Here is a 15,671-nt window from a genome sequence, read left to right as displayed (position 1 = left end):
GGACCTGGGGGAATCATGATATGAGGCGCGAGCATGAGTGTAAATGCATTCATAGTGTCGAAAAACGAAAGATTGATGCAAGATGAGACGAGGGCGTGATTCAAAAGATCATGAAACGCTTCTGTTTGGGTTTATCGCCCTCTATTCGGGAATCATTTGTCAGTATCCCGTTCAAAGAGGTGGGCATAGAATGAAATGAGGCTGGATTTGGACTTACCCTGTCCTTTGTCGCTCTTTCTGAAGCGGCCGTGTCTAGCCGCGTGGGCCGGATTCGCGCCATCGGCGGCGGCGCGGATCGCGGCAATGCGGTACTTTGCTCGCTCGTCGCCCTGGTCGGCGGCCTTGACGTACCAGACGTTGGCTTCGAGGGGATCTCGGCGGCATCCGATGCCCATTTCGGTGAAGTAGCCGACGGCATATTGAGCTTTTGCGAGACCTGTAAAAAATTAGATTGAGTTTCAAAATGCTGCAGAAATCGGAATTTATTTACCGAGACCAGCCGCCTTCGCGGCCCATTCGTACGCCTCGTTCTCATCCTTTTCCAAGACCGGTTCTGCGCCCACAAGGTACCAGGCGCAGAGGGCCATCATGGCAAGAGGGTGGCCTCCCTGTGCGGCAATGGTATAGAAATGAATGCTGAGAGCTGGGTCGCGGGGGCAATTGAGCCTTCCGTGTTCGTAGGCATCTCCAAGTCGGTACGCTGCCTCCGTGTGGCCCAATTCAGCAGCTTTGGTGAATAGCTGTGCAGCATATGACTCGTCGATAAAAACGTCGTCGCCGTAGCCAGTCTCATGCATTAGACCCAATTCGTACGGCGCTGAAGGGTACTGTGCATCTGCAGTCTCGGTGGCCCGCTTCATCCACTTGATTCCCTCTCGATACCTCTTTCCGAGTCCCATGTCGCCGGCCAGGCAGGCGTTGGCCATGCGGAGCATAGCGCCGGGGTGGTTTTTTGATGCGGCTTGCCGGTAGAACTTTTTCTGCGCGACCGCCTTCCACGCGACAGCCCCAGCCGAATTCGTAGCACAAGGCCGCACGATAGCAGGCCTCGATGTGGCCGTGTTTTCCTGCCGAGACGAAAAGGGGGAATGCCCGACCGTAGTCCTCTTTGCCCTTGTTGAAGAGTCCGGATGCGTAGCCATCGGCTAGATAATATTGGGCGAAAGGGTAGCTGCGTTCTGAGAGACGTGTGAGGATTGCTTTGGACTCGCGCATTAGCCGACTGCGAGTTATGGAGGTGGAATCATCGAGGTCTACGGAAGGCATGTCGCGCATGGAGTTGATCATGAAAATAGCGAACTCGTATTGCACTGCCGGGTCGTTGGTTCTTTCCAGATTTTTGAGGTACGCCTCGAAGGTCTCTCTATGGCTGAGCAAAGATGCATTGTTCCCTACTAGGCCCCGGAGATAGACATTGTCGTGCTTGGGCACCGTTGGGCCGGGTTGCGGGTATGAGGTGTTGAGGAGATCGAGGAAAGAAGAGGAGCGATTATCGGGGGACGCCGTAGAATTCCTTGAGGAAGATCGGCCGTGCAGATATGGCGAAGCTGAAAGGTTGCGTCGATGCCCTCCCACTGCCAGGTCGGATGCATTTGAGTAGTTGGAGAGCGGTCGTGCAATTCTTGAGCGCCTGGCGGCAAGTTTATCAGTCGAACTTGATGGGTAATCTGGCAGAACCATCCCCGGTGTCGATTGGCGCTTGGCTTGCTGGCTCTGTTGTTCCAACCGTTGGTGGTGATAGGTCAAGGGCTCAAAGCTGTCCACAGTTTGCGCCACGCTTTCCGAGCTGCCGCGGGAGGAGTTATTGTGGCTCAGGTCTCCTCGCTCGAGTGAGGCCGTGCTGTGCTTTCGATTCTCGGAACCATTGTCTTCCCCATGTGGCTCAATGACTGACCAAGACCCGCTGCTAGCGGGGGTGTGACCATACGGGTGCTGGCGAGCGGTCTGGTATTGCGACGCTTGCGCTGACTCCCTGCGTGGTGGGTACGCTGGGTTCCATGACTGCTCAGGCTGCGCTGGACCTTCGATTGACATGCCCGCGAACTCGGGCAATTCTAGCTGCGGCGTTGGGGGTCCATTGTGCAGCTGCTCGATCTGCGCACTGGATGCTGGCGGGAGCTGCGCGCTATGATCGATCTTGACGGGCGACCTGGGCGACTCCTGAATCACTGGAGTCTCTTCTGAGTCTCCGGCCGGTACGGACTTCCGCGCAATGTTCAAGCTCTGGGGCGAGCGAGGGGTGGAATGCTGTGAGGGGAAAGGAGGTGAAGATCGGAGATAAGCTGGCGGAGGAGTGGGGATGGATGGGTATTCGGTTGCCAGAGGCGAGGCCATGACTCTGGCGAAAGATGCGGGCAATCACAACGGCGAAACGAGCGTGGTGGTGTAGAACGAAAAGCGAGCGTTTTATTGCGGAGACATGGAGATAAAAAGGGCCCTTGTCGATCACTTTCTCCTCGGCTCGTATGGAGCAGCAGTCCGTTCCAATCAGCTGGTCGAGTCGTGTTCGGGTAGCCCCAGTGTGGAGAGGTGGTGAATTTATTTGCAGAGCGATGCGAGGCGACAACAAGCAGAGAGGGCGAGATGAGCGAGCGTGGGCGAAGAAGTGTGAGTTGCGGGCGATGCGGAGGCGGAGGTAGAAAGTGGAAGAAGCGAGGGGGTGTGTTTCAGCCAGCACAGAAACCCACCACGATTCCCTCTTCTCTGCTGGCCACTCCCCACTCTCGCTAGTTTGCGCCTCGATCACTTTTACTTTGATTGCTTGGTGGCGAACGCGCACCCATCACGGGACTCGGAGACTATTCATTTCTATTAATACCCTACAAATGACAGTGCCTCACTACAGACCGACGGGCCTCATGGAGGTACCACCCTACGGAACAAACAAGCTGAAGGCACCGACGAAGAGCGTTCTGCACTTACCGCCGGGCTCCTGCAGTCTTAGCCCTTTCTTTTCTCGTATAACTCGGGGCTGAAGGCCTGTCGCAAGAAGTGCCTAGCGCACGACTTGTCCCGTCTCCACCAAACACGCGGAGTGCAGCAGATGGGACTCGGGGTCCATTGTCACTGTCCCGCGGATCGCTCGTACTGTGAGGCATATTCGGATCTTTTCCGTTATTTTCAGCTCGACTCGAGCTTCCGATGAGGTGCTGGACAGTGTCTGGTCTCGTCTCGCTGCCACGGTCCAACCCGCTGACTCGCTGACTCGCCGAGCCTCTGATCCACGCCTTGCGGCCCTCAATCCCCAGTGGATCCCGGATCGTTCGGTGGAGTCGATGCTGGGGCACAACTTTAGTTGCTGCCGGAAGTCTCGTAGTGAAAAGTGTGCTAGTCGCAACGGGGATTCGAGTGCATCCCGCTAGACACTAACCGCAGGCTACACTCACGCTGTCTGGTTGATGAGGATCGCCCGCATTTTAGGCCCTGATATTGTCGGACCAGCATCCCGTGTGCGTGGCAGCATTTGAATCACGGCATCAGATTTGCGAGCACTGCCCACAACTGACATCTGACGGAGATCTGGCCAAGTGGGGGGCTTTCGGCCATTGCCGCCGAGATGACAATATATCACACAACCGCACTCCCACAGGGGCAACACAGGAGACCATCAATAATAGATGTTTATTATGTCTTTGTTTAATTCCAGGAATTGACTTTGTCGTTGCGGCGGTCCTTGGAGTGGTGGTCTCGCACGGCCCGAACCACGGGCCTCGATGGCCTCCTTGCTGGGCTGCGTATGTGCCAAATCACCAGATCCAAGGTCCCAAGCCCGATGCGCCGAGCTCTTGGTATTTTCGGCATTTGGCTAGATCTTGCCAGTGGCACTTTCACCGATATAAGTGGTTGCAGATGACGACAGTTGGTCGAGGCCAGAAATAGTCCCTGCTCTATGGGTCCATCTATGCACATACTCCTCGCTGCGCTGCACTCCGAGCCTGCAACGTGGGCGTGGGCGTCCGTAGCATGCGGGAGCGGCGACGCAGTGTATCTGACACGAAGGGATGCCCCTTTGCCATCTTTTGGATGCGAAGACGGCTGGTTTCACAACCGAGCGAGCCAAGCTGGCGAGGCGTCTGATACATCCAGGCACTTGTCGGTGACGGCGAGCAGACAGCATCCAGTGCATAGCGGCACCATCTCACGTTCAACGGGAGATCAGGACTGGGGCATGGCTGCGGTGATCGCCCTCCCGCTGCCGATCCCATCGTGGGTGCGAGCACAGGGGCATGCCCCAGATTCACCCTCGCAGGGATATTCTTATAAGTGATGATAGCGTAGGGCTAGCCGCATGCTGGGCCGAGTAACCTGCGGGTGATAGCTCTCAAAAGCGCCCACGAACGCCTATGATCGCCATCACGATCGGGAGTGCATGAAGATTTCATTGCGGCAAGGCGTGCATCCGACCACATCAATAATCACCCCTCTACAGCACCTTCCCAGTTTTCACCGGGCGGTATTGTCCAATATATCCGATCGTCAGAATATGCCAGATTACGAGGTATGCGACCGGCATTCAACTGCACAGGAAGGTCTCGGACGGCTGCCCGACGCGGCAGAATTAGGTCGACATTGCACCAGATCTGTGTGCCCACCACACCATCTCGCTGTGGTGCGAAGTCGAATGGAAGGCGAATCTGCTTACAGGGCACGAAGCACCAAATTGTGGAGTCCGAGCCGACAGGGTTGAGCTTTGATGTAGTGCTGGGGGGACCCAGGCGATTCATTAGGGTAAATCCAGTGCAAGCACTTTGTGCAACGGGTGCATAAGCCCCAGGGGCAAGTATGCATATGGCAGAAATTGAGTCTTTCAGGTATTCATCCGTAGCCTATCCCAATTCATGGGTGGCAGTTCATCGTGGCCCGAAAATAGAACCAAAAAAAAAAAAAAAAAAAAAAAAAATGTCGAGCCCCGTGACCCGTAGCCGGAGCTAACCATTGGAAATCCTCGGCTTGAGATTCCCCAGTGTAGGGACGCAGCCGACCAGACCTTCTGGGAGACAGGGACGGAGAAGACCTTCAAATCGCCCGCGAGTGGCGTCCTCTAGACCTTGCCCGACGCAGTTTGGCGCCAAACCAGGGCGCGCAGTGATTTGTCGCCCGCGGCCCCCGCTGGGATGTACGGCCGGATTGCCCCTAGCGACGGGGGGTGGTGAGCAGAAGGGTTTGGCGCAGATTTGAACAGGGGCTCCTCATTTCCGGGACGGTGTTAGTGGTGGCCCCTAGTGCTGTGTAGAGTGAGGAGAGGCCAGAGGCGAGGTTATTCTGGTGCTTTCCCTCCGAAGAAACCGTCCAGGTCACGGGACGAGGCCAAATGTCTGTGCCTGCCGCTTGCTTTGTCTCACTTGCGCCGTTGAACTTCCTCCAGTTCTCTAAGGACTCTCGCTCTCACCACCGCAGACTTCGCCGTTTGGCATTTTCGCATTTCTGCATTTCTAGTCATCGACTCTGCTCGAATCCTATCGGCTTGTTCGCTCGTTGACCTGATCGGCCCCGCTGACGTTCGCTCACTCGTGTGGACCGCACTTTGTTTATTCTCCACCCCCGGCCGTCGTTGCACCGGCCGACCGCTGCAAGCTCGATCGCCCTGCGATTCTACGCTTGTCACAACTCAGTTACCAGTCTCGTTCTAGACTTTCCGGTTGAATCGCTCGGATAAGCCCATCGTCTCGCATCGCATCGTAAAATCCCACTCCATCCCGGCCTGCAGAACCCGACCATTCGCTTTATTGATCTCAGGCCGATGTTTTAGACATCAGACGACCCACAATATTTTCTGAAACAGTTGTCACAGACTTGACCAGTTGTTGATGGCCGCAAGCCTGTGATTGTGATTGCAGCTTTCTTCCGAGACCGTTTAGCGGTCTGGGTTTGCCCGTGTCGTATCCAGCACTTGTCTGGCAGCGGACACTGGCAGCAGAAACGCTATGTCTCTCCCCCAGCGGCCGGGCAAGGCCTCCCCGCGGCGTGACGAGCGCAGCGCTTTTCGCGAGCCCTCACACCGTCGTCGCCGTCGCGATCTCAACTCCGGAACACTCAGCGACAGCGCCCCAACCTCTCCGTCCACGCACCGGCACCGGCGACGTTCTCATTCCCACCACCGCAGACATGCCGAGACCGACGACGATCGCATGGAGCGCGGAGGAGATATCGGGCGGAAGAGGAGCCTGGTGAAGCCAGAGCGACGACACATGGACCGGGATCACCCCAATTATCACTACCGACAACGATCGCATCATATGGCAACTTACCCTTCCGCGACCGGAAATGATCCACTCCTCGATAAAGACGGCGAAGCAGAGACAAATAGCTCCCGAAGTACCGATGCGAAGGCCAAAGAGCAGTTGTACGGTGCGCAGGGAAATGTCAACAAGCCCATGGACCGGGCGCCCAGCCGCCATCATTCGAAAAAGAAGAAGAGGAGGTCCGGCAGACGAGTGTCGAAGAGCACATCGGCCGAGGAAAAGAGGAGACAGAAGGCTCTGGATCCAGCACGGCCGCCAGATCTGTGGACGACATACTGTGCGCTTGTAAGTTGCTTGGTTCCGGATTTTGTACTCAAGTGCTTTGGCATGCCCCAGAAGGAACAGCGATCAGCCTGGCGAGAGAAAATCGGCCTGATCAGTATCATCCTTATGATTGCTGCCTTTGTCGGCTTTCTGACTTTCGGTTTCACGGCTACAGTCTGTGGTACACCCCCGGTCCGACTGAAAGTTAATGAAGTTGGGTCCGGCTACATGATCTTCCACGGAAAGGCGTATGACTTAACGGGATCTCATCATCCTGCGGCAGAGGGCATCCCCGCCAAGACAAACGTTCTTTATGATTTGCCTCACAAGTACGGCGGTCAGGATGGCAGCTTTTTCTTCCAACAGGTCAATGGTGCATGCAAGGGCCTCATCACCGCGAACGATGATGGTGGAGTACCGACCAATTCCAACGGTGATTTGGGATGGTACTTCCCTTGCACGGCCTTCAATCAGGATGGCTCGTCCGAGCCGAATTTGACCGCGTCCTATTACCTGGGCTGGGGATGCCACACGGGAAGCTCTGCACGGAACGCTTTCTGGAACCTGAAAAGCTCAGGCGATGTGTATTACACCTGGGAAGACACCAAGAACAAAAGCCGCAACCTGGCCATCTACTCGGGCAATGTCCTCGACCTCGACCTTCTACGCTGGTTTAACACCTCTCAGGTGTCTTATCCGGCGAAATTCGATCAACTCCGGACAAACCCTGCAATTCGTGGTGTCGATCTGACATACTACCTACAAAGCGGAACTGAGAAGCAAGTCGGGAAATGTCTCGAGCAGATCATCAAGGTGGGTAGCATTGACACCGACACCGTCGGCTGCATTGCCTCCAAAGTGGTGCTTTACGTGTCTTTGATCTTCATCCTGTCCATTGTCGTGGTCAAGTTTGCTTTCGCTCTGCTCTTCCAATGGTTTTTGGCACCTAAATTTGCTGCCCAGAGGACAAGCATGGCCTCGGATGCCAGAACCCGCAACCAGCAGATCGAAGATTGGTCAAATGATATTTACCGACCTGGGCCTCGAATGGCCGATCCCCCTTCGTCTGACCGAATGAACAAGCGCTCGAGCTTCCTGCCGACGACATCTCGCTTCTCTAGTCCTTATGTCATGAACAGCTCGGGGAGTAGCAAGCAGCGCACCCAGTATGTCACCATGGCCAGCCAAAATTCGACCTCTCGCCTGATGCCGAGCTCTACTGCGAGCGGCCCAATGTACAAACTGAGCCACAATAGCAGTGGCGGTACGCTCAGTGCAGACAACTCCCGCCACAATCCTGCTGCCAGTCGTACGAGCTTGGTTCCCGGCCAACAGGAACAGACCTACTCTACCATAATCCCGGAGTCGGAAGAGCCTGGCCCTGCTGGGTTCATCCATGAAGCAGTGGTGCCTCAACCCCCGCCGGAATGGCAACCGTTTGGATATCCGTTGGCGCACGCATTGTGCCTAGTCACTTGTTACTCGGAAGGCGAAGACGGTATTCGGACTACTCTGGATTCAATTGCCATGACCGACTACCCGAACAGCCACAAGACGCTCATGGTCATTTGTGATGGTATTATCAAGGGCAAGGGAGAAGAATTCTCAACCCCCGAAATCGTCCTCGGCATGATGAAAGATCACTTCATTCCCCCGGATGAAGTTCAGCCCTTCTCTTATGTGGCTGTGGCTACAGGTTCCAAGCGTCACAACATGGCCAAAGTCTACACCGGATTTTATGACTACGGCGAAACATCTGTTATTCCCCCGGAAAAACAGCAACGTGTGCCGATGATGGTCGTTGTTAAATGTGGTACTCCTGCTGAGGCAACAGCTTCCAAGCCTGGTAACCGTGGAAAGCGTGATAGTCAGATCATTCTCATGTCGTTCTTGCAGAAGGTGATGTTCGATGAGCGAATGACAGAGCTCGAATTCGAGATGTTTAACGGAATGTGGAACGTTACCGGTATTCCACCGGACTTCTACGAGTGCTGTCTGATGGTGGACGCCGATACCAAAGTCTTCCCCGACAGCTTGACGCATATGATCTCTGCCATGGTCAAAGATCCCGAGATCATGGGTCTCTGCGGTGAGACGAAAATTGCCAACAAGACTGACAGTTGGGTTACAATGATCCAAGTCTTCGAGTAAGTTGTCCCTCTTTCTAGTTGCTGTGTCACCAAAACCAACCGTCGTTAGGTACTTTATCTCCCACCACCAAGCGAAATCCTTCGAGTCCGTGTTCGGTGGTGTGACCTGTCTCCCTGGTTGCTTCACCATGTATCGCATCAAAGCTCCCAAGGGTGGTCAGAACTACTGGGTTCCTATTTTGGCAAATCCAGATATCGTCGAGCACTACTCGGAGAACGTGGTGGATACGCTGCACAAGAAGAACCTGCTTCTCCTGGGCGAGGATCGTTATCTGACCACACTCATGTTGAAGACCTTCCCCAAGCGCAAGCAGATCTTCGTCCCGCAGGCTGTGTGCAAGACGGTTGTCCCCGACAAGTTCATGGTTCTGCTTTCGCAGCGTCGCCGCTGGATCAACAGTACCGTCCACAACTTGTTCGAACTGGTACTTGTGCGCGATTTGTGCGGAACCTTCTGCTTCAGTATGCAATTCGTCATCTTCATCGAGCTAGTGGGTACGCTCGTGCTTCCTGCTGCCATCGCGTTCACCTTCTACGTTGTCATCTCTTCCATAGTGAGAAAACCGGTTCAAGTCATTCCCCTGGTCCTTCTCGCCCTGATTCTCGGTCTGCCGGGTGTCTTGATCGTTGTCACTGCCCACCGACTCGTCTATGTCGCCTGGATGCTGATCTACCTGATCTCGCTTCCGATTTGGAATTTCGTTCTCCCCACCTATGCATTCTGGAAATTCGACGATTTCAGTTGGGGCGACACGCGTAAGACGGCTGGGGAGAAGGACAAGGGTCATGGCGACGCCGAAGGCGAGTTCGACAGCACCAAGATCACGATGAAGAGGTGGCGCGATTTCGAAAAAGGTTAGATTCGTCTTTGCCCCCTCCCCGTTGCCGGGCCTTTCATTGGCGGCCTTGTTTAGATTGACCTTGCTGACATGCATTGCAGAACGGCGAGTACGAAACAGTGGCTGGGCGCAACCACATGCACAGAATGGGTACTCGCATTACGAAACTTACTCTGATTACTGAGCACATGTTCTGTTCCTCCCAACCCTTTTTTTCCGACTGTGATTATATCTTCCTCTTTACATACTGAGATTTTTTCGGAGGCGTTTACAATTTAATCATGATGGGATCTGGAGAACGCTACGGCGCAGCACGAATCACGAGCAATAATTTACGTGTGCGATTCATTGCATTTTGGTTCTTCTGATTTGTTTATTATTATCCCTTGTCATTTCTTTTGTCAGTTCTTTGCTTTTTTTTTTTTTTTTTTTGACAATTATATCCCTGTACAGCGATATGATAGCGCAACTTGTGTTGATATGGAATCAAATCTGGGCTCACATTGGTGCCCAATGACCAACACCACACTTATTGAAGCTTCATCAACCGTAAATGATTAGGAGTGGTGATATTCGGTGAATGGTTAGATGAGTACTCAGCTGACCATTCAGAAGATTTGATGGATGACTCGTACTTCACCATGCCAGAGTATGGGGCGGTCAGTTCAAGGCACAAAACTCTAGAATCCAGGCGTCAAGCCCGATTGGAATTGGAATGCCAGCTTTAGCCGCTATAACCTTCCGTAACTATACCTGCCTTTGGATGTATAGACTCCCCACAAACCCCCTCGCCCTGCACGGCTAGTCGTGCTGTTAGTCGTGCTGCTAGCTGCCTGGCTACTGTATTGTAAGACATGAATCCCCTCCCTGCTGGCTTTGAGAGGGGCGTCACATGGATCCCCGCCCAAACTGTGCCCAAAATGGATCCAAGCGCAGGTCACCGGGCTCTGCTCCGATCTGCGGTGCGTCACTCCCTGCATGATTATTTACATTGACATTGACCCCTTTCCATGCTAGAGTGACGCTGACAGCTACTTGAAGATTTGAAAACGCGACTCTCCCCTTGGCTCTACAATTTGTATCGACACACTACCCTAGTTAGTAGGGTATTGTATTCTCACTACTCGACGCCATGGATTGGGCTCTCCCGCTCAGCGCTGACTAAGCTGCCAAGGCCGCGCCTTTGACACATCCATTCGCAACTTCGAAAGCTGCTAGTTAGTCTTCGAATGCTCTGCCGGCGTTCAGCTGTCCAGCCCCTAACGTGATTCACATCCACGGTTACTCCCCTGCACTGCCCATCGTGTGTGCGCTAGTCCCGCCGACCTGAGACTGCGACTGGAGACTCGAGGCTGGAGACTCGACCATCGCAATCCACTCCGATCCACCCCACTCCTTCTTTCGTCATCTTGCATCCCGCTTATCAGCCTCTTTTCTCGCATTTCGACGGTTCCCTCAGCTCGGCCATCGCGCGCAGTTTAGCATCGCGAAGCCGTGGTGATTCGCTCCACCGGCGCCCGCCCACCGACACGTTCCCTGTCATAGGTCCGCCCCGGCCGCCACTAAAAGTACGCTTGGACGATCCCCTCTTCGATTTCCCTCGCATCATTCTCCCTCCTCGGCCGCCGCAGCACGGCGTGAGACTGCCAAAAAAACGGCCGGCGCTCAGCCCCTTCCATTTCCCCATTTGACGTGCAGTGGATCATAAGTTTCAAACCTCACCCTGCTCGTCCAGCTCCCTGGTCTTCCACGGGCGATTCACCTCATTCATACTTGCCTCTGCTCTCCCCAATACGCGAAAGCTCCGATCTGCAGGTATTTCCCCCCGCGGTACCTGAGTGAGCTCCCGTTGCTGGACACGGCGGAACCGGGAGTTTAACCGGATATTCGAATTCCAACGCTTAACGGTCGCACCGCCAGTCCCACATCCCCCTCGTGGCCTTTTTTCCTCTCTGCCCCTCCCTCCCCTGGTTGCCTTACCTGCGCGCGATCTTATCGCCGACCCCAACCGTCAAAGCACCTCGGCATATCCGTTTTGCCCGCATTCATTCTTCCTGTCTAAAATTGGAGACTTGCGCCTGCGCCACGCGGTGTGGGGAAACAAAAGTCACCTGGCAACTGCAACAACCAGGATCCCGCATCCCAAATAGACCGCGCTGCGCTCTCGAAAACCCGTGTAACCGCCGCTACCAATCATCCTGGCATCGGGTGCCTTTCGGGTTCTGATCAGCTGTCGACACGCCGGTGCCTGGCATTTCCGCAACAGTCTGTCGATAACCCCGACTTGCGCGCCTTTGCTGCCCACTCCGCCATTCGACATTTCCCCGGACCGGCCTGCGGATTGCATTCTCCCATTCTATGACGGGCAATACTTGGTGACATCCACGGCGCATCTATATCGTCATCCGACCTCTCTCGTCATCCAGCATTTCCTCGGAGAATACCTCGCCATGAGTCATGTGATACCACCCCAGTCGCCGCTCATCCACGAGTCATGAACAACGCACCGTCCGAACCGCATTCACCCAGGGAAAGGGATCGGCTGCCTGCTCCCCAGGATGCTGCCTCAATAATGAGCGCACAATATTCTACCTTCGCAACAAATACCACAATGGCATCCGAAGATGATCGAAGGTTGCACGATGTTGGAGTTGCAGCTCTCGCCGCCATCGCCCAATATCCTCATTCTGTCAACGACCAGAGCCATTCGCTTCTAGTCTCGGAGGTGGTCCATGCGATGACGGGGAGCTCTATCCCGATTCACCAGCACTCATTCCCTCACTCGCCCCTTCTTGAAACAATACACTCGCCTCCCGACGGTGACCCTTCCCCACCAATGCAATTCGACGCCAACAGCATGCCTTCGGAATCAGAAGCTCTTTCGCCCCTGTCACAGAGTGATTTCGACCTGGATATGGAAGGCATCGTGCAGGACCTCATCGAGCGCACTGCATCGTGGCCAAATATTGCGACAATCATGAACGAGAGCGACATTGAAAAGGACATGGTGATGGACTATGATCCTTCATTTGAAGATCATACGTCGCCCTCGACAACGCCCGATGATGACTTCGAGGACTTCATTCGATTTTATCCCGACGAGGAGGAATACTATCGCCAGGAAAATCTGGCATCGTCTCCGGAGGCAACCATGCGTGATGTCAACTTCGAAGAATTCTATCAACCTGTCGACTATGAGGCCGCAGAAGTCGGACTTCCTGAAGCGCCTGGAACTCCACCCATGGGTCCTTTTCCTGGAGAGGAGGACCCAGATGTACATCCTGCGTCTATCATTCACACGACTACCCACGAAAGAAACCTGACCATTGACGAATTCATCCAGCGATGGATGGTCTCAATCAACATAATTCCGAATGGATTCCACTCCGAACACAGGGTCCCTCCCCAACTGCGGCCACTATCCAAACTGATGAGCTGGACTCCCCCGCCGGATATCCACAGGCCAGGAGACTATGAAGATGAGATCTACGATCTTCAGCAAATTCCATGGACGGAGACCTTGAAAGTGAAACGCAGTGATGCTCGCGCGCTTCGCGACACGTGGTATACATCATACCACAATGTCCCAGGCAACTCACACAATCCTAGTCTCAACCATCTGCCGCAGGATGAGTTGTTCTTTCGAGAAAAGTCCATGCACACCACGCACAAAGCAACCGTCGAACACTTCCAGCTCCGAAATCTGATGTCTGTCCCCACCTACAACACTGTCAATTTCTCCAGTCATTCAAAGGTTTATTCATGGACCCCGGCCTTCAATGATCTTCGCTGCCTCATTGACCTTTCTCGATCGAATCCCGAATCTGGCTTCCTGGGGCCAGTCAAGATTTCTAGCATGAAGACAGCCCATGGCCTCACGATCGCAGGTGGCTTCTGTGGCGAATACGCTCTCCAAAACGCAGACGCCTCGGGGTCTGGCGCGAAAGGGCTTGTGACACCCGATCCCAGTGACGGCATCACAAACCATGTCGACATCATCCCGAGTCGATCCAACAAATCACCAATATGCGTCTTCGCCTCGAACGACCGCCATCTTCGCACCTTGGACTGCGAGACCAATATCTTCCTCTCCGACCAAAAGCTCTCCCGGCCCATAAACTGCACCGCAACTTCACCCGACAACCGTCTCCGTGTCGTCATCGGCGATTCCCCGGATGCATGGGTCATTGAAGCCGACACCGGAAGACCCGTCCACCCGCTCCGCGGACATAAAGACTTCGGCTTCGCCTGCGCCTGGTCACCCGATATGCGACATATTGCAACAAGCAACCAAGACAAAACAGTCATAATCTGGGACGCGCGAACGTGGAAAGTCCTCGAAAAGATCGACTCCGATGTCGCAGGGTACCGATCCCTCCGGTTCTCACCTGTCGGCGGTGGACCTCGAACCCTCCTCTGCGCCGAGCCGGCCGACCGTATCTCCATTATCGACGCGCAGCTCTACCAATCTCGTCAAGTGCACGACTTCTTTGGCGAGATTGGGGGCGCGGATTTCTCGCCGGACGGCGGCTCATTATGGGTTGCGAACACGGATCCGCATTTCGGCGGCTTCTTGCAGTATGAGCGTCGGGAGTGGGGACGGTCATTCGGGCTGGTTGATCTGCCTAATGAGTGGGCTTCGGAGGCTGACCTCGATTCTGATGGGCGGTGTGTTCTGAGTGAGAGGGAAAGGAAGCTGCGGTTTATGAAGAATTTTTCTGATGAGGAGCATGATATGTTCGTGCTCTGATATTGAAACACGGTTCTTATTAAGTGTCTTCCGCACCTTCTTTATGTGTTTTTATTTTGTTCGTATTCTTCTCTCCTTTATGCGGCATTTGATACCCTGGGTTCGTTCGGTGTTGTTGGCTATCTGTATTTTGCATAGAATGTATTGCATATATTGAAGAATGAATATGTTGAGCTGCTATGAGTTCCGATCATAAATATTCAGTTAAGTAGTAGATTGCCAAGTAAGGATAGCCTTTTGAGCTTGAATGGAACAGTTGCCTTGAACGTGGCATTCTGCCACATGGCAAGTGGGCCTCCGATTGGGTTTCTGCCGGCGTTCTAATAGGACGTCGGGCTAGCCTGTTAAGCTGCAGCCGGATAATTCTTCCATGAGAAACAAATGTGCGAACTCATACTTAGCCTTGAATGGAGATTTATCAGAAATTGTAACTTCAATGTATCCGATCATTAAGACCCATTCCATGTCAGTTTTTAGAATCATCCCATCATTTGAGTTTAAGATGCGGCATCGGACACACCACATCTTCAAGCCTATTATGAAGATACTACTTTGTTATTATCAAGGAGATATTCCCTCATTGAGTCATTCATACTTAATCACATGATAAGATCGAGTTAGATCGTCGGATCGGCATAGCTACTTTCATCAAAGAAATTAGATCCCTCCTTAAGAGAGGAACTTGCTAGCCAGACCCATCAGTCCACTAGGACCCCCAGTGCCACTGCTACCACCACCCTTCATGTACATCTTCAGAGCCATCTCGGCGGCCGAGTTGATAGCAGACTGCTTATCGCCGGACTAGAGAGCAAAGACCGGTTAGCATCAACCCAGGAAGCAAGACATGCACGGAAAACATTCCATGCACACATAAACAAACACAAGCACAAGTAACTCACCACATTAGCTCCGCTAGCCTGCTTCTCATCCCACAGCTTACCAGCCTGCGCCATGGCAAGCCCAATAAGCTTATTCTTATCCATACCGCCATCACTGGAGCCACCAGAAGTAAACATCTTCAGCGCCTGCATGGCGGCACCCGCACCGACGGTTCCGGAATCGTGCGAGCGGCCCTCGTCCGAGCCGCCGCCGTACATGGCCTGGTGGGCATTCACGGCGTGCGTCTCGTCCACCTCGTACCGCGCGGGGTCGGAGTACTCGCTCTTACGGTCCTGGAGGAAGGACAGAGCACTGGAGAAGAGGCTCTTGTCCTCCGAACCGTGGTGCTCCGAGGCGTGGTGGGCGGCGCTGCCGAAGTCGTCGTCGTCGTTGTATTGGGGTGGTCCCGTGTAGCGTGTATCGCGGAAGTCGGCGTTCTGGTCGTAGTAGTTTTGGCCGCTGGAGCCGCCACCACCGTATTCCTGGTTGTTGTAGCCGCCGTAGGACATGGTGGGTGATGGATTTGTGAGGTTTGGAAGCTTGGTTG

General features: G+C 54.1%; 4 protein-coding genes across 4 annotated transcripts; 2 read left to right on the top strand and 2 right to left on the bottom strand.

The window, feature by feature from the left end:
• Positions 1-152: 152 nt before the first annotated feature.
• Positions 153-2,334, bottom strand: chs3 (putative chitin synthase activator (Chs3); the record flags this gene model as incomplete). Its single annotated transcript, XM_056622503.1, has 3 exons — positions 153-436; positions 491-974; positions 1,000-2,334. The coding sequence occupies 3 exons, from the start codon at positions 2,332-2,334 to the stop codon at positions 153-155; spliced, it is 2,103 nt and encodes a 700-aa protein (XP_056469919.1).
• Positions 2,335-5,924: 3,590 nt separating this feature from the next.
• chsF (chitin synthase CHS3) lies at positions 5,925-9,679 on the top strand (the record flags this gene model as incomplete). Its single annotated transcript, XM_056622502.1, has 3 exons — positions 5,925-8,653; positions 8,706-9,511; positions 9,597-9,679. The coding sequence occupies 3 exons, from the start codon at positions 5,925-5,927 to the stop codon at positions 9,677-9,679; spliced, it is 3,618 nt and encodes a 1,205-aa protein (XP_056469918.1).
• Positions 9,680-12,106: 2,427 nt separating this feature from the next.
• Positions 12,107-14,245, top strand: N7532_010010 (WD40 repeat domain-containing protein; the record flags this gene model as incomplete). The annotated part of the gene is made up of 1 exon (XM_056622501.1): positions 12,107-14,245. One exon carries the CDS (start codon positions 12,107-12,109, stop codon positions 14,243-14,245), a length of 2,139 nt encoding a protein of 712 aa, XP_056469917.1.
• Positions 14,246-14,914: 669 nt separating this feature from the next.
• Positions 14,915-15,633, bottom strand: N7532_010009 (uncharacterized protein; the record flags this gene model as incomplete). Its single annotated transcript, XM_056622500.1, has 2 exons — positions 14,915-15,046; positions 15,145-15,633. 2 exons carry the CDS (start codon positions 15,631-15,633, stop codon positions 14,915-14,917), a joined length of 621 nt encoding a protein of 206 aa, XP_056469916.1.
• Positions 15,634-15,671: the final 38 nt, after the last annotated feature.

The sequence above is a fragment of the Penicillium argentinense genome, assembly GCF_028826775.1.
Source record: "Penicillium argentinense strain IBT 30761 chromosome Unknown utg000010l_segment0_segment0, whole genome shotgun sequence".
Lineage (NCBI taxonomy): Eukaryota > Fungi > Ascomycota > Eurotiomycetes > Eurotiales > Aspergillaceae > Penicillium > Penicillium argentinense.
The sequence above is the reverse complement of the archived record's forward strand: the minus strand, read 5'-3'. Positions and strand labels throughout refer to the sequence as shown.